Source organism: Carcharhinus amblyrhynchos, chromosome 11 (genome assembly GCF_965287045.1).
Source record: "Carcharhinus amblyrhynchos chromosome 11, sCarAmb.v2.hapA, whole genome shotgun sequence".
Classification (NCBI taxonomy): Eukaryota; Metazoa; Chordata; class Chondrichthyes; order Carcharhiniformes; family Carcharhinidae; genus Carcharhinus; species Carcharhinus amblyrhynchos.
Genome location: NC_137334.1, coordinates 70,109,473 through 70,133,497, shown reverse-complemented (window position 1 = coordinate 70,133,497; position 24,025 = coordinate 70,109,473). Strand labels below are relative to the sequence as shown.

Below are 24,025 nucleotides of genomic sequence, written 5' to 3'. Positions count from 1 at the left end.
GCCTGCAAAATTCTCCAGTCCTTCTCACCACCTAACCACCCACTCCTGACCTGGCAGCGAAATATATGGAAGCAGGCAAGGCTTCCAGTGGTTCACCTGCCCTTGTCCCAATTGAGGCCTTTAAGTGGTCAAAAAGGGCTGTTTCCCGCCACAATTTCTAAGCCACTGATGGGAGGGGTGGGGGGGCAGAGTTACTCAGGGGAAGTCCAGCAGGTTAGCTTGCTCAGGCCTTGAATAGGAAACACTATCTGTGGTCAGTCTTCTTCCCCAATATCTGCCCCCATCTCTCACCCCATCCATCAGGTGTCCCCCGAACCTCCATCCCAGACCTTTTCAACCTGGCTCCTTCCAACCCCAACCTCCATTAAGTGGCCTCCTCTCCTGGCCTGGCTGAGAGACCACCTCCATCCTGGACACATTGTTCCATGGGTCTTGGTGTAGTCCCACTAGGGACCACCACTCCTAGTGGCGCTGTAGTCAGTCAGATGACAGGTGGCTTTTGGAAGCAGGAATCTTTCCAAGATGTAAATGAAAGAAATTAAGTGGCCGTAGGGCAGCCGTGCTAAACTGTGGTGTGTTCTCCACCAACATTTTCAGTGGCAGAACAGAACAAATCCCACCATCTGAAAAATCCAGTCCCAAGATTCATAACTGTGAACTGTTAGAAATGTGAACTTTGGAAGTGTTACGTCTGCTGTTGCAACTCTGAAGAACTACAAGTTGTTATCCCCTTGACAAAGAATGCAAAAACTGAGGATTAAGTTTTATTCCAAAACATGTCTTAACCGCAGAAATCCAGCAACCGTCTTGGTTCTATCTATGACTCAGTTGGCTAATAGGTGTTTAGGGTAGGTTTTGTTTTCTCTAACAGGTCGTTGACAATCGGAGAATAGCAATTCCTTTTGTTGATATTAGGAACCCACAGTTTTGAAAGTTGTAGAATTTAATTGGCTGCGTGTTCAGTCCAAAACGTGCATTAATTCAAATACAAATTGGCACAAGAAGAAAAACATGAACAGATGGAAATAATGAAAGCAAGGAGAGTTTTTACTTTGTAATGTGTTCATTATATTGCCATTGACAGCCTTACTGGCTTTGGTACAATTCATTCACCAATGCTGTAATCTTACACACATCACTGTGTTGCTGACATAGACAAAGGCAGCAAGCTTACGAGCGCAGGGAAGCTTGGTTATTGATGCAGGGCAACTAAATCAGATACAAGAGTGGTTTTTTTTACCTTTTTGACTTCTGTGTATTCTGTTGTCTTTTCTGTTGGTTATTCTGAATTCACTCTCCTCCTTTCACTATCTGGAAATGTAGATATATCATTGCCGTCATCAGTCAAAGGAAACAGAAAATATGGGCTGTGATTCTCCAAAACTGCTGAATTACTGGGAGAACTGTTCTAAGTCCCAACTGTTTTGTCAGTTCAGCTTCTCACCCGAGTCTCCGTACTGCAGAGGTCCCAGTCATGAATGTCATTAAAAACACAGTTGTTTGTTGGGGGGGGAGGTGGCAGGCCTACTCACGCTGGAGTTTGACAGTTCTGGAACTTTGAGCATGCACAGTGGTCCTGATCTGTCAGTCTCCCCGTCAGCCCGATCACTGGCCATCCTCGTACCCCTGCAGTGCTGCCCCTCCAAACCCCACCATGGCCCACCACAGCAATTCCCAGGCCGGTCCTGGAATGCCCAATGCACAGCTCCCCAGCACACCCCCCCCAACCAGTAGTGGCGATCCCCCCCACCCCTCTCACCCTGGCAGAGGCAGACCCCCCTGTCCCCACCCCTCCCCGCAGAGGCTCATTGAGACGTATAGGAGATCTCATTGAGACGTATAAGATGATGAATGGGATGGATAGGATAGAGGTGGAGAGATTCTTCCCGCTCAAAAAAGACAGTAGGACTAGGGGGCACAGCCTCAAGATAAAGGGGGGGCGGTTTAGAACGGAGTTGAGGAGGAACTTCCTCACTCAAAGGGTGGTGAATCTCTGGAATTCTCTGCCCGTTGAAGTGGTGGAGGCTGCCTCGCTAAATATTTTTAAGACGCGGGTTGATGGGTTTTTGATAAGAGAGGGGATTAAGGGTTATGGGGAGAGGGCGGGAAGGTGGAACTGAGCCACGACAGATCAGCCATGATCTTATTGAATGGCGGGGCAGGCTCGAAGGGCTAGATGGCCTACTCCTGCTCCTATTTCTTATGTTCTTAGAGGCAGGCTCCCCCTTACCCCCCCCCCCCCCTGCAAAAGGACCATACCTTCCTCCCAGCCCACCCCAACCACTGTCCTCCATCCAGCCCACATCGATCCCAATTCAGGGTGGCAGCGGGGCCCCCTAGGCCCTGCCCACAATAGGCCCCATCCCCTTGGCACTGTTCCATGCCTGATGGACAGTGCCAAGGTGCCCCCTGGACATGGACACTTTGGGCAGTGCTGGGGTCACAGGCTGGCAGTGCCAGGGTGCTCATGCCCAGGGGGCACCAACCCCCTGCTGCCTGATTTTCTGGGGTGCCCCGATTGCACCCCCTTCATTCCAATGGGGTTTCCCGCTAGTTCCCCCAGTGTGAGGAACTAGTCTGAACCCCACCTAGACGAAGTACTCCTGGCGCGGTGGGAGATTCAATCAGTACCTGAAAGGTCCTGATAATTAATTAATCTACATATTTTTAAACATATTAAAATTAGATTTGAATTATTTACCTACCTTCCCACCGGTTTCCAGCATGGTCTGACCGGTGATTGTTCACTGGCTCTGGAAGATGCACGTGCGTTGGCACATGCACAAATCCCTGTTCAAGGCCGGAGACATGCAACTCCCATCCCAAACCGGTAGAAAAGTTGTGGGTCGCAATGGGAGAATCGTGACCATGGTTGCCTTCAGTCGGATGCTTTAGATGCATCTTTGCCACAAAAATAAACAAGCGATTGTTTTTACAATTGAATGATGAACAGATCCTTGACAAGTTGTACACTTTCAACTGCAACAATTGATTGAAGAAGGAATAGTCAAGTCCAAACTTTTCTGAAATTATTTGTTGCATCTGGGAACATTCGCTAGAACTCTACCACCTTCCCGGCAGGGAATCAGAGTGGGCAGTGGTTCAACAACATTGACTTCCGTTGACCTTGGCAGGAATTTCTGGTCTCTCTCAGAGTGAGGCCGTGAAATCCCGTCCTCTTGAATGGAGTTGTTTCTGAGATATCGAATGTGTAAATTCTGTCTGTCAAATTCACAGTGGATGAATCTTGATGGCTTATAATCTACCTGCAACTCTAGGGTTCTCTGATTTCAAATGATCCAGCCAAGAACTGGCAGTAACTATCCAATGGTTAGCACTGTTGCCTCACAGCGCCAGGGACCCGGGTCCAGTTCCCGCTTGGGTCACTGTCAGTGCGCAGTCTGCACGTTGTCCCTGTGTCTGCATAATTTTCCTCCAGGTGCTCCGGTTTCCTCCCACAGTCTGAAAGACACGCTGATTAGGAACATTGACCTTGCTAAATTCTCCTGAACAAGAGGCGACTAGGAGATTTTCACAGTAACTTCATTGCAGTGTTAATGTAAGCCTACTTGTGACACTAATAAATAAGACTTAAACAATGTGGATAGTGCAGCCTGGGGTTTTAAATGGCGTGGGAGTGCAATGGTAAATCACAGAACTGGGCCCCACTAACCTCTCTTTGTTTATTTCCTTGGGAGAAGGCCAGCATCTAGCATCCCTAGTTTCCCTTCAGATGGCTGCCTTCTTGAACTGCTGCTATCCATATGGGCTAGGCATATCCAATGTGCTATTAGGGAAGAAGTTCCAAGATTTTGACTTAGCACCCTGGCTGGAACTATCTTGCTGTTCTTTCACTTTTGCTAAGTTCTTTGAAGAGAACCTGGAGGTTATAATATCCCTATTGCACCTGCTGCCCTTGTCTTTCTGGGAGATAGACGTTGCGGGTTTCAAAGATCCAGTTGAAGGATATTTGGCAAGTTGCAGCAGTGCATCTTGTTAATGGTATACTCTGCTGCTTGTGTGTCCCAGTGGTGGAGGGAGATATTGGACTTCCTTCAGCTGAAAATAACAAAATCCACTGAGATTATTAGTGACAAAATCTTTTGTCGCTAGCAGGACTAGGTTAGGCAGCAAAGCAGGATGAGGTTGTTGAGTTGGACTTGATGAATAGCAGAGCAGGCTCAAAGGACCGAATGGCCGCCTCCTGCTCTTATCTTCTATGTTTCTGCTTATATTTCTCTGTTTTCCTCCAACTGATTCCCTTAATAATAACTGAAAATAGATGTTTCAACAGGCATCAAAAATGTCTTCAAAGATCCAACATCTGTTCTAGTTTTTGGCTTGGGTCACTGTCTGTGTGGAGTTTGCACTTTCTGCTCGTGTCTGCCTGGGTTTCCTCCGGGTACTCCAGTTTCTTCCCACAGTCTGAAAGATGTGCTGGTTAGGTGCATTGATCCAAACAGGCGCTGGAGTATGGCAACCAGGGGAATTTCATAATAACTTCATTGTAGTGTTAATGTAAGCCTTACTTATAAGCTTAAGTTTATTTTATTGATGAAGTTAATGAGACTGATGAAATATGTGACAATGTAACGCAAGTCAGTGTTCATACTAATGTTTTATTGTACTAACGATCTTTACTTCTAAATGCAGCTCTCTGTATGCCTCCATGTGAACATGGTGGATCTTGTATAACCAGAAATACCTGCTCTTGCCATTACGGGTTTGTGGGACCAAGATGTGAAACAAGTAAGTGAATTACCTGCTTTGATATTATTCTGAACAACAAAAACATTATGCAAGGGAATTTTATGTAAGATGGTCTTTCTAAAGGATAATCATATACCCTTTACAAAATGTTGTACTCAAATTGCGATACTGACATGGAATAATTTTCATCATTATCCCAATATAATTTTAAACCAGCAGTAAGATCAGAAAATCCTCTTAATTCATTGACAGACTTGATATTTGGAATAGACTCTGACGAAGGGTCATCCTGACTCGAAACATTGGCTCGATTCTCTCTCCACAGATCGGTCAGACCCACTGAAATTTTCCAGCAATTTCTCTTTCAGATTCCAGCATCTGCAATATTTTGCTTTTATATGATGTGGAATGGACTGTTCTAAGCTACGATCTTTTTTTGAGATTGGGTCCTTCTGCCTTAGACTCTTGGCATGGGACTTGATTCTTAAACTGCAGGCATAGTTGGGGATCTGTGTGACACTTGTTCATTAGTACTATTTTGAAACAGGTTACAGAGTAGGCATACAACTCTTAGGCATGATTCCACCCTCTGTCAAGAGCCTCAAACATGACTGACAAAAGTCAGTGGTAACTAATCATCTATGTCATACACTAGTATATCTCATCTGTGAACCCTTTATATGAAACCTCTGCCCAAGTATATTATTCTACTTCTTTAACATCAGCGTGAAATTATGGGTGGGTTTTCCAGTCCCACCATCATAGATGGGACAGGAAAATTTGGAAAGCTGATCAACTCTTCCATTTTTCCCTAGTCGCCGGTGTCTTGGACTGGAAAATCCCATCTGTTCAAGGTGAGGGGCAGGTGGTTTAGGGGGGAATATGAAAAAAATCTTTATAACCCAGGGGGTGGTGACAGTCTGGAGTGCGCTGCCTTGGGAGGGTGGTAGAGGCGGGTTGCCTCACATCCTTTAAAAAGAGCCTGAGTGAGCTTTTGGCGCATCATAACATTCAAGGCTATGGGCCAAGTGCTGGTAAATGGGATTAGGTGGGAGGTCAGGTGTTTCTTACATGTCAGTGCAGACTCGAGGGGCCTATTCTGCACTGTATGATTCTACGATTGCAGCTTATAGAAATATTGTTTGATTCACATGGGGAAAAACGTATTCAGAGATTTTCCGGGGGTGGATAAAATTGAGACAGTAGTCTATGGATTGTAGAAGGAATTGATTGAATAGGCTTCATGGCTTTTTCTCCTTCCAAAATGTATTTTTCTATTCTTACCTATTAAAACTATATATGGAGATGTCGGTGTTGGATTAGGGTGGGCACAGTGAGAACTCTTACAACACCAGGTTAAAGTCCAACAGATTTATTTGGAATCATAAGCTTTCAGAGCACTGCTCCTTCATCAGCTGAGTGATTCACTCATCTTCGCCATGAAGGAGCAGTGCTCTGAAAGCTCACGATTTCAAATAAACCTGTTGGGCTTTAACCTGGTGTTGTAAGACTTCTAACTATTAAAACTATACAATGATATATATTTTCTTTGTCACCTTAAGATGATGAAAATGTTTATTCTGGTGAAATTGTGAAGTGCTTCATTTCCTCCTGTCTTGGACATGTTGAATGCAATTGAAACTGAGGTTTTTTTTATATATTCACAGTGGTTTGCAATAGGCACTGTCAGAATGGTGGCAAGTGCACATCTCCTGATGTTTGCAAATGTAAAGCTGGGTGGTCAGGACCCTCCTGTGAAACAGGTAACTAGATTGTAAATTTGAATGTCAATCTGGACCTGTGCATTTCTGTGCTCACGTAAACATATGTCAGTGCTGTCCTCTGAAACTTTTACATATCCCTCCAAACAGAGCACTTGTGAGATTTAACTTTCCATTATGTTCTCCTTTGTAAATTGTGAGATGTACTTTCTTGTGTACCCCTTCACTAATATACAGATTAATTCCTCATTTTGTGCAGCTGTTTGCAGCCCTGTGTGTCTTAATGGCGGAATCTGTGTACGACATAACGTATGTGTCTGCCCTCGTGGTTTCTACGGGGTTCACTGTCAGAATGGTAAGTTCTCCCCCGATGGGTTTTAAATATTATTTAGCGCCATGCACTGTTCTGCAACCACGGGGTTTCTGCAAATGATCTAACTGCCAGAAATGCACAAAAGTGGTCTGCTGTACCTTCCTTTCCAACATTAAAGTTGGAATAAAAACATTCCATTTTGATGGCTTCAGAACAAGACGACCTCTTGTGAGCTGTGCCCAGCATACATTCTAATTCTATCTTTTCTTCTCGTTCAATGCTTCTAAAACTTTATTCTAACTCTTTTAAACTCTCTAACAGTGCTTTAATGTAATATCTTATGAACTTATGTTCGTTGGAGTTTAGAAGACTGAGGGGAGATCTTATAGAGATGTATAAGATAATGAAGGGGCTAGATAGGGTAGAGGTAGAGAGATTCTTCCCGCTTAGAGAGGATAGCAGAACTAGAGGGCACAGCCTCAAAATAAGGTGGGGGGGGGGGGGGGAGATGTTGCAGTTTAGATCGGAGTTGAGGAGGAACTTCTTCACTCAAAGGGTAGTGAGTCTCTGGAATTCTCTGCCCATTGAAGTGGTGGAGGCTACCTCATCGAATATATTTAAGTCATGGATCGATAGGTTTCTGATTGACAAGGGAATTAAGGGTTATGGAGAGAAAGCGGGAAAGTGGAACTGATCCACTTCAGATCAGCCATGATCTTATTGAATGGTGGGGCAGGCTCGAGGGGCTACTCCTGCTCCTATTTCTTATGTTACATTAAGTTGATATTTTTCTAACCCTAGCTATGACTGTCACAATACATTCTGCACTCTCTTGTTTCCATCTCTATGAATGATGTGCTTTGTCTGTAGAGTGCACAAGAAACAATACTTTTCACTGTATGTTAATACATGTGACAATAATAAATCAAATCAAACTTTTGACCCAAAGTCTTGTTTAGCTCAGACTCCTGAACAAGGGAATTTTGCTATAATAATTGACATGAGTTTTTAAAATGCTCTGGGATAGTTTCGACATGCAACACAGCTACGATTCAGGTGCAAGCTATGTCCATTTTCAAAAGTGCTTTGTCCCATTGCCACCACCCACCTCCCCCACCCCCCCACTGAGTTACCACTCAAAATTAATTTGTGTTAGCAGCAAAATCTGCCACCAATGAGTGCAGTCAGCGTTTTAAAATACTTATTTAAAGAAACCCTTGATATACTGGTAACTTGGTAAAATCTGATTAATACGGATGGATGTGGATACATCACAAAAAAGTAAGCACTTAAAATCACAGAGTGGAATTTTCCCATCCTGCCAGCCATGGGAATCATCGTGGGCGGGGGGCAGACAATACAAAGCTCCGGATGTGATTTTCTGGTCTTGAGGTGAGCATGGCCGGAAAATCCCAACCGCATTGTCAGTCCGCCACCTGTGAGTAACTCACTTCGAAATGACCAGAAGTTACAATACAGAACTATTTTCGAGTTGGGTTAGGGTGGAGTAGTAAGTTATTTTGCAAAAATATAGTGTTATAAACTTTCAAAACATTACTATTAGTGACCCTGCATTGAAAAGATTGAGCTTATTTTTTGGAGTCTCCCCAAAGGCCCCACAAGTTACTCGGGGATTTTCACAGCAACTTCATTGCAATGTTAATGTAAGCCTACTAATAAATAAACTTAAACACAAATGAGTCCAATTAGTGGGAACCCCCATTGGTGATTTAGTCATAGAACCATAGAACACTACAGCACAGAAACACGGCTTTTGACCCTTCTTGGCTGTGCCAAACCATTTTTCTGCCTAGTCCCACTGACCTGTACCTGGACCATATCCCTCCACACCCCTCTCATCCGTGTACCTGTCCAAGTTTTTCTTAAAATATTAAAACTGAGCCCGCATTTACCACTTCATCTGGCAGCTCATTCCACACTCCCACCACTCTGTGTGAAGAAACCCCCCAATATTCCCTTTAAATTATTCCCCCTTCATCCTTGACCCATGTCCTCTAGTTTTTCTTTTCCCCTAGCCTCAGTGGAAAAAGCCTGCTTGCATTCACTCTGTCTATACCCATCATAATTTTATACACTTCTTTCAAATCTCCCCTCGTTCTTCTACGCTCCAGGGAACAAAGTCCTAACCCATTCAACCTTTCTCCGTAACTCAGTTTCTCAAATCCTGGCAACATCCTTGTAAACCTTCTCTGCACTCTTTCAACCTTATTAATATCCTTCCTGTAATTAGGTGACCAAAATTGCGCACAATGCTCTAAATTCGGTCTCACCAATGTCTTATACAACATCACCATAACGTTCCAACTCTTATACTCAATACTTTGATTTATAAAGGCCAATGTTCCAAAAGCACTCTTTATGATCCTATCTACCTGTGACGCCACTTTTGGGAATTATGTATCTGTATTCCCAGATGCCTCTGTTCTACTGCACTCTCAGTGTCCTACCATTTACCTTGTATGTTCTACCTTGGTTTGTCCTTCCAAAGTGCAATACCTCACACTTGTCTGCATTAAACTCCATCTGCCATTTTTCAGCCCAGTTTTCTAGCTGGTCCAAATCCTTCTGCACGCTTTGAAAACCTTCCTGTCCACTACACCTCCAATCTTTGTAACATCAGCAAATTTGCTGATCCAATTTACCACATTATCATCGAGATCATTGATATAGATGACAAACAACAATGGACCCAGCACTGATCCCTGTAGCACACCACTAGTCACAGTCCTCCACTCAGAGAAGCAACCCTCCACTACCACCCGCTGGCTTCTTCCATTGAGTCGATGTCTAATCCAGTTTACTACCTTTCCATGTATACCTAGCGACTGAACCTTCCTAACTAACCTCCCATGAGGTTAAAAGGCCTTACTGAAGTCCATGTAGACAACATTCACTTTCTTGGTAACTTCCTCTCAAAACTCCAATAGATTGGTCAAACATGACCTACCACACACAAAGCCATGTTGACTCTCCCTAATAAGTCCCTGACTACCCAAGTGTTTGTAGATCTGACCTCTTAATATTCCCTCCAATAATTTACCTACTACTGACATCAAGCTTATTGGCCTATAATTTCCTGGATTACTTTTTGACCCTTTTTTAAACAACGGAATACGAGCTATCCTCCAATCATCCAGCACCTCACCCATGAATACCAACATTTTAAATATATCTGCCAGGGCCCCTGTCTCCTTCAAGGTCTGAGGGAATACCCTGTCTGGTCCTGGGGATTTATCTGCTCTGATTTGCCTCAAGACAGCAAGCACCTCCTCCCCTTTAATCAGTATAAGTTCCATGACTTCCCTCCTTGTTTGCTTTTTCCCATAGACTCCGTGCCAGTTCCCTTAGTAAATACAGATGCAAAAAATCCATTTAATATCGCCCCCATTTCTTTTGGTTCCATACAAAGCCAACCGCTCTGATCTTCAAGAGGACCAATTTTAAACCCTTACTATCCTTTTGCTCTTAATATACCTGTAGAAGCTCTTAAGATTATCCTTCATCTTGAGGATTGGGACTGCGCCCAAAATGATGTCTCTAAAACTAGCACAAAAGGTTGTAAAAAAAAAAATTTGAGAATGCACTGAATGCAATTTGTACTTAAAAAGTCGCACATTCTGAGCACCTGTTAATGCTGATATCAGAGGCAATAAGCCATGAAAAGCAGTGCACTAAGGTACAAATTACAGAACCATTTCATTTTTTGTGAAAAGCACAAATAAATTGTTTCTGTTAAGAAGTAAAGAATCTTATCTTCTCTGTTTCACTGTTTCCTATTCAGTGTTATATTTCATTATCAGCAAGTTTTGAAACGGTATTGTGCAGCATTTGCAAATATTGCGGTGCAAGTGGGAATTAAAAATGCTGACGTTTCATTGAATAACTTTACTTCCACCTTTTCAGAAATAGGGTGAAGCTGTTTGTAAGAACTATTTCAGAGACAGAAGCATCCAGGAAAATCACCCTTCAGAATGAGCCCCCTTACTTAGCAGTGCAAACCTTGAAAATCTCAAAATAAGTTAACAAGTGCACGAAGCAATCCAACTCTAAGGGCAGAATTATATGCAAAAAAATGAAGTCTTGAACAAGCGAGAAAATGGGAGAATTTCAGATTTATTTTTTGGAGCAAATTTAAAAAAGCAATCTTATGGTGCTTAGTCTGAAAAAGTGCCAGAATGCAATTCTCACCAATAGGGTAGGACGTGATACCTAATTTCGCTTGTGAAAGCTCTAGAGGCACCACTGTGTGGGCAACCCAATCTCCTGTCACTCGCGCCCCACAGACATCGTGACTCACTGCTGATTGCTTCCTGTGACAGTCTCCCCCACCAATCCCTCCACCAGACATCATCTGTTTCCTATCCCTCACTGCTGCTGCAAAATTCCCCCAACCCCCGAATCACCACCCAGACATTCCCCCAACCCATCCCGAACCACCCAATCGCTGCCCTGGACATCATCCCCCCCCAACCCCGACTGCTGCCTCGGACATCATCCCTCTACCCCCCTGACTGCCACCCACAATGATCAACCCCAAACCTCGCCACCCCCACTGTTTAACCCCACCCCTGTGCAGAGTTGCCCCTTTCCCTCCCTATTCCTACAGAGCTGCCCTGCCCTCTTAGAGCTCACTCTCTAATTAGGCAGTACCAGAGTGCTAGGTGGGAGTGCCAGGTTACCATGTGGGGGTTTTCCAGGCTGGCACTGCCCAGTGCTGACCTCAGCTACCCAGGGGGCTTAATGGCCTATGGTCCCACTGGCATGTCATGAATGCCATTCAGAAATGGCAGAAAACTGATTTCACTGACAAATCTGTGCTGATAAGATTGCGAGTGTGAAATACTGGGCAAGATCCTGATTTTTCACCTCGCCTGACCTTACCTGCTTGCCACACCGATTGACCGGCAGGACGAGCTGGTAAGATCAAGGCTTGAGTTGCAACAGGAAAGATGAAGCCATGCTTGAACAATGCAAGTCCAGTTCGGCACTGCAGAATAAATCCATCCATCCATAAGAGAAATAGAAATGTGTGCAAGTAATAACCATATTGCTTTGATTGAAATGCATCTTTATAGCAAAGAAGATGATTGAAATGGAAGTACCTATTGATAGCATTAAAATCCAATCTCTTCCTTTGCAGCTGTTTGCAATCCCCCCTGTAAGAATGGTGGTCACTGTATGAGAAACAATGTGTGCTCCTGTCTTGATGGCTATACAGGAAGAAGATGTCAGAAGAGTGAGTTCTAATCCCTGTTATGCTGCAAGTTTTCACAGCCAGATTCAATCAGCTCTGTTTAACCATAAGAAAGATGAAAACTCTGATCTCCGAGATCAAAAAGCATCAGTGAAGCTGATACTAAAATATGAGCTGCTAGTACTTGTTTATTACACTTGAAGTAATCGCTTTTGTATCAAAAGACATGAAGCATTTTTTTTATTCCTTCCTTACTACCTAATGTAGCACCTTTCCCTTAGGATCATTTTCTCCTCCTGTGTTGACTAGCTGCCTTTCTGGTGATTGTTACAATCCTGTTCAGGACAGTGAACATATAAAGGAGAAATCCCAACATCCAGTAATTAACTGACAGAACTGTGCCACAGGATTTCACATTTTCTTTTAACAAAATTAAATATTATGTATCAGAAGGAATTAAAACAAAGTAAGCGCTCTTAACAGTACGGCAAAGGAGATGCTTTATAAGCAGTATAAAGGCTTATGCTATAAACTACATTTCACTTTCTATTTCCCAATTCTTTATGGTCCATTAAACTTTTCCTGGGACCAACTCAAAAGGTGTGTCACCATTTGCTGGAATTCCCTTTGATTTCTCTTCAGCAAATCTTTAGGGGATTTTCACAGTAACTTCCTTGCAGTGTTAATGTGAACATAGAACATTACAGCGCAGAACAGGCCCTTCGGCCCACGATGTTGCGCCGACCAGTTTTTTTTTAAAAAAAACACTGACCCACTAATCTAAACCAATCCCTTTTCGTCCATAAACCTATCCACGGATCTCTTAAACGCCCCCAAACTAGGCGCATTTACAACCGCAGCAGGCAGGGCATTCCAATCCCTCACCACCCTCTGGGTAAAGAACCTACCCCTGACATCCGTCCTATAACTACCACCCCTTAATTTAAAACCATGCCCCCTCGTGCTAGCATTCTCCATCTGAGGAAAAAGGCTATCACTATCCACCCTATCTAAACCTCTAATCATCTTATATGTTTCAATAAGATCCCCTCTTAGCCTCCTTCTTTCCAGCGAAAACAACCCCAAATCCCTCAGTCTCTCCTCATATGACCTCCCCTCCATACCAGGCAACATCCTGGTAAACCTCCTCTGCACCCTCTCCAAAGCCTCCACATCCTTCCTGTAATGTGGGGACCAGAACTGCACACAGTACTCCAAGTGCGGCCGCACCAGAGTTGTGTACAGTTGCAACATGACGCTGCGACTCCTAAATTCAATCCCCCTACCAATAAACGCCAAGACACCGTATGCCTTCTTAACTACCTTATCTACTTGATTCCCAACTTTCAGGGATCTATGTACACATACACCTAGATCCCTCTGCTCCTCCACACTATTCAACGTCCTCCCGTTAGCCCTATACTGAACACATCTGTTACTCCTACCGAAATGAATTACCTCACACTTCTCCGCATTAAACTCCATCCGCCACCTCGCGGCCCAGCTCTGCAACCTGTCTAAGTCACCCTGCAAACTATGACACCCTTCCTCACAATCTACCACACCACCGACTTTGGTGTCATCAGCAAACTTACTAATCCACCCAACTATACCCTCATCCAGATCATTAATAAAAATTACAAACAGCAGTGGCCCCAAAACAGATCCCTGAGGCACACCGCTCGTAACCGAACTCCATGATGAATATTCACCATCAACCACCACCCTCTGTCTCCTATCTGCCAGCCAATTCCTGATCCAAGTACCTAGATTACCCCCAATCCCATACATCTGCATTTTCTGCAGAAGCCCACCATGGTGAACCTTATCAAATGCCTTACTAAAATCCATATATACCACGTCAACTGCCTTACCCCTATCCACCTCTTTGGTCACTTTCTCAAAGAACTCAATAAGGTTAGTAAGGCACGACCTACCTGCTACAAAACCATGCTGACTGTCTCTAATCAATTCATTACTCTCCAAATAACTATAAATCCTATCCCAATAATTCTTTCTAAAACCTACTTGTAACACTGATAAATAAACTTAAACTTAGTGTTCCAGCTATCCACCAAGGTACAAGATTTCATGGATGTAGATACATTAATATTTCACTATGTAACCCTCCAAATACTTTATTGACTCCATGACTCTGCCTTCCATGTCTCAAGCATGGGTCTCCCTGTGACAACTGCATAGCAAATTAAAACATCAGAAAATATCCTTTGTTTCCAATAGCCCACTGCCACAGTTTCAAATGGCCATTTTATGATTGTACATTTCTAGCCGTTAATCTTTTAAGTCAACATGGCCCAGTCTTTCAAATATGATAAACTCCCGGTTTGTTTGAATTGCATTTATTTGGGGTTTGCTTATCAGTTTCCTAACTAGATGCTGTCCCTGTTTTCTACAGTTAAAACTTTAATTCACAAAACTAAAAGTTGTATTCTTAAATATGAACCATGAACTAGATTGTCTTTTTCATCTTAAGACTAACCAGAACATTTGAGTATTATTGATTCCTTTCTGGTGGAAATCTCTTTGGACTTCTGCATTAACTTTAAGCAACACAATAAGTAATGGCAAATCAGCAGTGCTGTCACTTGGTTACATCTGGTTATGGGGAGGTGATGGCTTAGTGGTATTATCACTAGATTATTAATCCAGGAACTCAGCTAATGTCCTGGGGATCTGGATTCAAATCCTGCCGCAGCAGCTAGTGGAATTTGATTTCAATTAATAAATATATCCAGAATTAAGAATCTACTGATAACCATGAAACCATTGTCAATTGTCAGAAAAGCCCATCTGGTTCACTAATATCCTTTAGGGAAGGAAATCTGCCGTCCTTATCTGGTCTAGCCTACATGTGTCTCCAGAGCCACAGCAATGTGGTTGATGCCCTCTAAACAAGGGTAAGCAATAAATGCAATGCCCTATGAATGAACTTTTAAAAAATCTGTGCCGCATTAGGCTTTATTGTTGGTGTTTTAAGATGTGGTTTTACATGAGAGTTGCAAGAGCTTTACTGAGATCACAGTTCTAGTGCCAGGAAAGAGGATGAAACAGCTCCACACCTGACTTTGCTCATAGACCTGAGCATGTCAAGACATGTTGCTATGATAGGTACATAATTTCCTTTGAATAGATCAGTGGCCATTTGATGGATATGACCAATCAGGCTTTGGTCTGCCTGTCGGCAAATGCACTTTGATTGAAATGTTTGTGAAGGACCATCCAACCGAAGAGTTATATTGTACTTGGACCATCAGGTCTGCCGTCATAGTTTGCCCTTAAGAATAGCCATTCATCATCTGCCAAATCAAGGTATAGACAGTTCAATCTTCAGATGGAAATTAGCTGGAGGAATTGTCATTAACGACACTATTGAACAGAAAGTACAAAAGCAGCAGCAGATCAATTATCATTCCGGTTCATAAAATCAGGGTTTGAATCAGAAGAAAAATGCAGAAATGACCTTAAAACTACAGAGCATTTTTACTAGGTACTTAAATTTTTCATAACTAGGTCTGAACCTAGCAATTTGAGACACTCATTATATGAGCATCATTGCAACCAAATGATGTACTCCTTTCAGGCCTGGAAATAATGCAAGGGATGTTATGATATTGCAGCTTCTTTTAAAAATTATGAAACTGATACCTATTTCAGAACAAAGTGAAGCCTGAACTGTCACTCCAAAGGAATCACGTAACAAAGTTTATGTTCAGTTGTGCCTTGTGTTTGCTATTTTAAAAAAAAATGTTTTTGTTACCCAATACAGGATTGATAACTGAATATCCAATTATGGGGAAATGTGAGCGATCTGTAAGGACTAGCAGCACCAAAGTTTGTGCTGGGAGGGAAATGCTGTTTAGTAATTTGAAATGTTTGTCCATATTCTCCTTTGTGCAGGTGTCTGTGAACCAGTGTGCATGAATGGAGGCAGATGTGCGAGCCCAGATGTATGTGACTGTCCATCAGGCTGGAAGGGGCAGCGTTGTAATCAACGTAAGTGCACGCTGGAATGTTAGGAATGTAAATAACATGGAATTTGATTAAGTTGATTCTGATTTTCAAATATTGCAATTGTATTTGTAGAAACTGATAAAATCTGTTAATTTGGTAACTACAGAGAGGTCCATCCAACTTGCACCAATTTATTTCTGTTAAGTGAGCCAACTAGTATAATCCAATTAATTTGCCCACTTTGCATTTTGTTTAGAATTCTTCTTTTTCAAGTTCCTACTGAAAGTCTTACTTTCATAGCTGTTTTGTGGCAGCAAATTCCATATCTTAAAATGTGCAGACAAACTTCCTTTAATATTCTGTCAAATTCTTTTAGTTCTTATCTTGAAATTTTCAGCTGTCAATATATTCTCACCAAGTGGATATAGTGTAGCCCTATGGGTACGGTGTAGTGGCACAGTGACGCAGTGGTTAGCACTGCTGCCGAACAACTCCAGGGACCCAGGTTTCGATAACAGCCTTGGGTGACTATTTGTGTGGAGTTTGACACAGGGAGAATGTGCAATGTGGGTTTCCTCCAGGTGCTCCGGTTTCCTCCCACAGTCCAAAGATTTGCAGATTAGGTGGGTTGTCCATTCTAAATTGCCCCTTAGTGTCCCAAGATGTGTAGGCTAGGTGGCTTAGCCATGGGAACTATGTGAAACTACAGGGGTAGGACCTGTATAAGATACTCTGTCAGAAAGTCGGTGCAGAATTGATGGGTCCAATGGTCTCTGCTGCACTGTAGGGATTCAGTGAACCTATACTTATCATTACCTTCTCAAGTCAGCCATCAATTTTCTCAATGCCATTGAAAAAGGTAGAGATTCTCAGTAACAACTTTTTAGCTTTGAGGTTTGATTTCTCCATGTTTACTGAGTTCATCTCCAGAGTTACTCTTTTTTAATGAATAAATTTTCAATTAATTTTTCTGCCCCCAGCAATTTGTTTGCAAAAATGCCAGAATGAAGGAGAATGTGTGGGACCAAGTACCTGTCACTGTAAACCTGGCTGGGGAGGAATGCTGTGTCAGAACCGTAAGTAACTGAAGTTAGACAATTTTAGAGTTGCCTTGTTTTTATGTACCTAACCTTATCTTCACAATTTTCAACTTCATTGTGATGTGAAAAAAAAAACCTTAATATGGAAAGTTAGCTACCTGAACTTTATAAACCCTGCAGTTAATCTGAATAAGAGGCTGCCTAACCCCTTCTATCTTTGTGTCATGTTTGTGGATCAGAGTCTGTCTGATTTATAAAACCATAGAAGTCTAAAAATGGGCAGGTTAGTGGATTACCCATGCTGAATTGCCTCTTAGTGTCCAAAGATGTGTAGGCTAGGTGGACTGCCCATGCTAAATGTCTCTTGGTGTCCAGAGGTGTATAGGTTAGGTGGATTGGCCATGCTACAATGCCTCTTAGTATCCAAAGATGATAATTGCCTCTTAGTGTCCAAAGATGTGTAGGTTAGGTGGATTAGCCATGCTAAATTGCCTCTTAGCATCCAAAGATCTGTAGGTTAGGTGGATTAGCCGTGGTAAATGTGCGGGGTTACAGGGAATAGGACAGAGGGGAGGGCCTGGGTGCGATGCCCTTTCAGATGGTCTGTGCTGAGTTGATAGGCCAAATAGCCTCTTTCTGCACTGTAGGGATTTTATAATTCTAAGGTTGCAGCACAGATGGCGGTCATTCAGCCCAGCTTGGCTGAACAGGCTTTTTGCCCAAGCATTTCTAAATACTGGTTGTAATGATTCTGCATTTCAAATATTTATCCAATTCAAAGAGGGGCGGAAGAAGGTAGGTATGTGTGGTACATAAACACCAGCAGATCTGTTGGGTAAATGGCCTGGCTTTATGCTGTGAATATTTTTGTAAATCAGTTGTTCCTCCAGATCTGGAGCTGCAGTATTTTCTAAAAATACTTCTTTGGGGCTTCCAATAAATTTCTTCTGACATATTCTGCTTATTTGACATAGGTTTCAGCATGAAACTCATTGAGCTGCTCTCACAATGAGCTTCCATTATTGTCTAAGTATGCCATTATTTTTAAGGGACTTATTAAAACATGCAACGATTGTGAACTTTACTGATGTAACAAAGTCACAAATATTTTTATTTATTATTTATTTATTTATTAGTCAAAGTAGACTTACATTAACACTGCACTGAAGTTACTGTGAAAATCCTCTAGTCACTACAGTCCCGGCGCCTGTTTGGGTACACTGAAGGAGAATTTAGTATGGCTAATTCACCTAACCAGCATGTCTTTCAGATTGTGGGAGGAAACCCACACAGACAAAGGGAGGACGTGCAGACTCCACACAAACAGTGAGCTAAGCCGGGAATTGAACCCAGTTCCCTGGCGCTGTGAGGCAGCAGTGCTAACCACTGTGCCACCCTCTCTGCATTATATTGTCTCTTTCACCTCCCCATCTCCTACTCAGGTAAAAGGGGTGCGCAGTCAATTATTGGCATAGGACTTGATTCACTTCTCTTCCGTACTGGTCCAGCCCAAGTTTTGAACTGTTTTGAAATTAGGTGGAGTGCAACATAGCCTTGCAGTATGATACCCAAAACTCACCTCAGTAAAATGCCCCTGCACTGCTACGCACATGCAACTTGTTATAAAGAACACTTTAGGCAGGATTCTCCAGCCACGTTCACCCCAAAGCCAGAAAATCCTGCCCAAGGTCAATGGACCTTTGAATGGTCCATGGCCCTCCCCCCGCCACTATGATTCCCGTCAGGGACAGGATGGGACCACGCCTCCAACCCACTTTATGTTTTATTCCTGGGTTTCTTTGGTCAGTACTAGCAAAAATAATTGGGAGAAAAAGTGCCAGGAATTTTAATTTTAAATGGGAGCGCAGATCCTGTTAGGGAAGCAAAAGCCACTTCACTCTAGGCTTGTAGAACTGCATCTGATATAAACAGGAGCAGCAACATGGATGTCCAATTAACTCTGTGCCTGAGATGATGAAGCCACATCCCCCAATTGCTCCATAAAATTATCAAATATATAAAAGCTTATACTTAAAAAAAGTTTGTTAGTTGACCTCAACCAAGCCATGACAGAAAGATTACAGTTAGTTAAAGTGATTCAGGCATGAGATAGATTATTTGCCAAGGTTCTCTTTTGTGAGTGCTGCACTAATTACAGAAGTGTGTTGTGCGTTAGTAAAATATTATTCCATGTTAGTCCATGTCTAGAGATGGACAATAAATGCTAGCCAGCCAGCGACGCCCATGTTCCACGAATGAATTGAAAGAAGTCTCATCTAATTATGCAAGTAACCATCTCACAAATGGAAGTTTGGCTTCATATTTATCTCTGATTACATTTCCAGCAATCTGCGAGCAGAAATGTTTGTATGGAAGCAAATGCATCAGGCCGAATGTGTGCGCCTGCAGGAGAGGATACATGGGATTAGCCTGTGCCAGAAAGGTAAAGCTGGAGGTTAACTAATGAAAGATTGTTTTTGGCTTAACTGAGTTCCGAATGGAACCCCATTGCATCAATCTGTTAAATGTTTGGGGTTTCACAAACAGCTCTGTGACTTAGTGGTCCCATTTATTCCATCTCACTTTATATGTTACTTGGGTGTCTCTTTTGTCCATGTCTGTGCAACACTCCTCTCACTGATTACACTCACCAATGAAGAGCAGCCAGTTGGATGGAATACAAAAGGACTGAGAGTACCCCAGAATCAGATCCCAACATGGTTCACACTCTTGAATAGAGAGTTGGAAAATATTTTGATTTTTTTTGTTAATCTATTGAAAAAAGAATCATGCTCCAGATGATTAAGTTTAAGTTTATTATTAGTGTCATAAGTAGGCTTCCCTTAACACTGCAATTAATTTACTGTGAAAATCCCCTCGTCACCACACCCTGGCGCTTTTCGGGTACACTGATGGAGAATTTAGCATAGCCAATGAATTTAACCAGCATGTTTTTCAGACTATGGGAGGTAACCAGAGCACGTGGAGGAAACCCACGCAGACATGGGGGGAAACATGCAAACTCTGCACAGATAGTGATCCATGCCAGGAATCAAACCTGGGTCCCTGGTGCTGTGAGGCAACAGTACTAGCCACTGTGCCACCCTACGTGTCCTTTGCAGATGAATTTACCATTAATGGGTGCCAGAACAGAAAGCTAGTCAAAGCAACTCTGACTAAACCGATAGGCAAAGTTACTACCTTGCTGGGAGTTTAAATACAATTTAAAACTTGGTGCTACTTAAATTTTTTATGAAACAATAAAAATGTAACCATCGTTTTTGTTACATGCAAAATTTTGTCACCATGATTAAGAAATCCACTTTCATCCTTTCACTGAAAATTGCAATTAATCATTACTAAATGCACAATTAAGAAAATCACAGTAGCGCTGCAACTATTTATTACCAGCAGTGAAGCATTACAAGTGGGTTGGTATTTTGATTCATTCATTTCCTCGGGAAATTACTTCCTTTTTCTGTGTTAATGACTAAGATTTGAGCAATTTTCATGTGGATCTTTAGGGAGCGTATGCTTTGAGGCTGCATTGAAAGTTCATCTATATTTTAAAGCAATTGACGGGTGACATGAGGGGAGAAAAATGAAAACAGCGAGTTGTTATAATCTGGAGTACACTATCAGAATGAATAATGGAGGTGGATTTAATAATAACTTTAAGAAAGGAATTTTGAAGGGCATAAATTTGCAGGATTGGAGGAAAGAACAGGAGAGTGGAAGGAGGCCATTCGGCCCACCGAGTCTACACCAATAACAATCCCACCCTATCCCTATAACCCCAAATATCTACCCTGTTAATTCCCATTTAACGGGCAATTTAACATGGCCACTCAATCTAACCTGCACTTCTTTGGACTGTGGGAGTAAACCAGAGCATCCAGAGAAAACCCATACAGACACAGGGAAATGTGCAAACTCTGCACAGACAGTGACCCAAGCCCGTGACACTGAGGCAGCAGTGCAAACCACTCTGCCCCCATGCCACCCCAAATTGTTCCAATAGTTCTACCAAAGAGCCCAGCACTGGCGTGAATGTGTTGACTTATTCTGTGCTACATCATTCTATGGGAACGGCAGTTAAAGTGATGCCAAACCAACTGAAATCACAATTTGTGTAATGTTGCTGCATAAAGATAGTGACCAACTATCAGAAAAAATTTTCTAGGATGCTACTGGGACTTGATGGATTGAGTTATAAACAGAGGCTGAATGAACTGGGACTTTTCTCTGTGGAGCTTAGGAGGCTGAGGGGTGACCTTACAGAGGTCTATAAAATATTGAGGGGCATAGACAAGGTTGATAGGCAATATCTTTTCCCAAAGGTAGGGGAGTTTAAAACTAGAGGGCATAGGTTTAAGGTGAGAGGGAGAGATACAAAAGTGCCCAGAGGGGCAATTTTTTTCACACAGAGGGTGGAGAGTGTCTGGAACAAGCTGCCAGAGATAGTAGTAGAGGAGAGTACAATTTTACCTTTTAAAAAGCATTTAGATAGTTACATGGGTACGATGGGTATAGAGGGATATGGGCCAAATGCGGGCAATTGGGATTAGCTTAGGGTCTTTAAAAAAAAAGTGGCATGGACAAGTTGGGCTGAAGGGCCTGTTTCCATGCTGTAAACTTCTATGACTCTATGATTCTATGACAAGGAATCAGATTTCCGTTTATATAAGCATTCTGAGTAACTGTGACCAGCAAACCTGCCGTGTTTATTAGCCTCCAATAAAGTGTTCAGTGAACCTTTATCCAGAATACCTCGCATGGAATAACTAGTTTTGCTCTTTGCAGTAGATTTTATAAGCTTACTACATTTGGTAATAAGGTAGCTGATCACCCTCTTTTCAAAGGTGTAATGGGCATCAAATACTGGCCATGGCAGCGAAGCTTACTTCCTAAGAAAGAATGTTTAAAAATTGAGTATCAGGAGGTTGGTTTATCCCAATAACCAGCACACTTGGCCCAAACCCAGCAATGTATTAACAGCACAAGCTGAAGTGTGTTAGGAGACTTTCCTCCACTATTCCCATTGGCTCATCAATTGGATACTGACCTCTGCCAATCAGCCCATCCACACCAAGTTAATCAGGAATAAAATAAACATTTCAGCAACATTGAATTATGTTATAAAGTAGGACTTTAGACTGGATTCCCCCCCACTGTGCACTTTCCCACAGCAGGCCATTGGCTGTTGGTGGGGAATCTTCCAGTCTCTCCGCAGTCTGTGAACTTTTGTGTGGCTCGCCCACCTCTTTGGCCGTGAGGGATCGACTTCTGCAGATCCCGCCAGTAGGACGGGTCAAAAATCCTGCCCTCAGCGAACATCATTCTTTGTAGATCACAGTGACCAAGTAGGTATCATGATTCAGTTTTTAGGATGAGTGCGACCACTCAAGGGGATTGCTCCTTGTTCCATTCCATCCCAGTGAAGAAATATCTGACAGCACATTTTGCATGATGTATAGATGCTGGCGTTGGACTGGGGTAAACACAGTAAGAAGTCTCAAAACACCAGGTTTAAGTCCAACCAGTTTATTTGATAGTAAGCCCACAAGCTTCCAAAAACGGAACACTATTTCTGAAAGCTTGTGGGATAACTATCAAATAAACTGGTTGGACTTAAACCTGGTGTTGTAGCACATTTTGCAGCCAGCTATGCCCGATTAATGGATTTAAAATCAACTCATCTAGAGCTCCACTTGATTTTACAGTCAGCCCCTGTACTGGTGCCAGAAGCACCTTCCAGTTAATTAAAAGTAACATCTGGCCCCTTTATAATATCATTCAGCTATCCAAATACTTTCCTGATGGCTAAGTCTGTGTTAACATATCAATCATCATTCATGTTACCGGCTATGTTTGCATAATACTTAAGACTCCTGTTACACTCTTCTATATCGTAGCTTCCTGTTGGGCGAGGATAACAAGCTTGAAGTGTTAGAGCTGCATATTACGACCTGCGATAGGCTACAGCGGTGGACCACTCATTCACAAAAAAAAATCACTGTGAATTGGTGTGAAGAAAATATTACTGTGTCTGCATTTTCATATGAACACATCTCAGAGAAGTGAACTGGAACTGTTCTGCAAAAAAGAAAATTACCACCTATTTAATAATAATAATAATTGCAGGAAGTAAAGGTGTTAAGTTATTGTATAATTTTTATATATATATATATCTATATATATATATATATATATAATCAATTAAATGGAATTTTCAAGTCATGTTACAGGATCAAAGATTGTACTGTCCATTCTACATTTCTGTTGCCAGTTTTCCCCTGTAGTCTCACTACCTCATAAACAAAGTTCATTGTTTTCTCATGGGGCTTCAGTTCTCAGCGGAGATAGTCCAACTCTACACTGCAGTATCTGCAAGCTGCATGACCATTGACTCACATTATATTATTGTATCACGGCACCTCTCTGTCCATTGCTTTTATTGTGGTGGTGCTAATGCTTTTGATGCCCATACTGATTTTTATTCCAGTAAAATGCAACTAACATTGTGGTAGATTTGTCATTCTCCCTATATGCTTTGCACCCTTAAAATTTAATGGATTGTTTGTCCATAGCAAAGCCACCCAATTCAGCGCCAATTGACAATCTCTTCTAGAAAGAGCACAAAAGGTGCCCCTGTGAAGGTGGGAGAAATCGAACGGTCAGTCTAGTGTGGTGAGAGTAGTGGAAGTTAGGCACGTTGTTGGAGCAAAGAACGGGCTGCGCTGCTGCATCTGACAATCCCATCCTTGGTCCAATGGTGCTCAGACCAGTTGCCAACAGTAGAAAGGGTCCCACTCCTGATTACTAACATCCCTGAGCAGAACGTCAACAACATGTACTTTGGAAAATTGAGTCCTCATTGTCGGTGCCTATACTTGACATTTTGAAGAATGTACATTTTGGAAAGTGTAGGCAAAAGAGTCCTAACGAGCCTTTTGAGTCATCAGTAAGGTTCAGTATTTGTGTCAAGTTACATCATCCATTTATAACAAATGTAAATACGGTAGTGTATTTTAAAATGATCAAACGTCATTTT

At 42.4% G+C, this 24,025-nt stretch overlaps 1 protein-coding gene across 1 annotated transcript in view; it reads left to right on the top strand.

The window, feature by feature from the left end:
- LOC145349754 (von Willebrand factor D and EGF domain-containing protein) overlaps positions 1-23,084 on the top strand; it is a 251,269-nt gene extending 228,185 nt beyond the window's left edge. The window contains exons 24-31 of the mRNA XM_080198288.1: positions 4,654-4,749; positions 6,378-6,473; positions 6,691-6,786; positions 11,906-12,001; positions 15,878-15,973; positions 16,912-17,007; positions 19,317-19,414; positions 22,887-23,084. Coding sequence (XP_080054414.1) covers positions 4,654-4,749; positions 6,378-6,473; positions 6,691-6,786; positions 11,906-12,001; positions 15,878-15,973; positions 16,912-17,007; positions 19,317-19,414; positions 22,887-22,907 — 695 coding nt within the window. The 3' untranslated portion in view covers positions 22,908-23,084. The remainder of the gene's footprint in view (positions 1-4,653; positions 4,750-6,377; positions 6,474-6,690; positions 6,787-11,905; positions 12,002-15,877; positions 15,974-16,911; positions 17,008-19,316; positions 19,415-22,886) is intronic.
- The last annotated feature ends 941 nt before the right edge of the window (positions 23,085-24,025 follow it).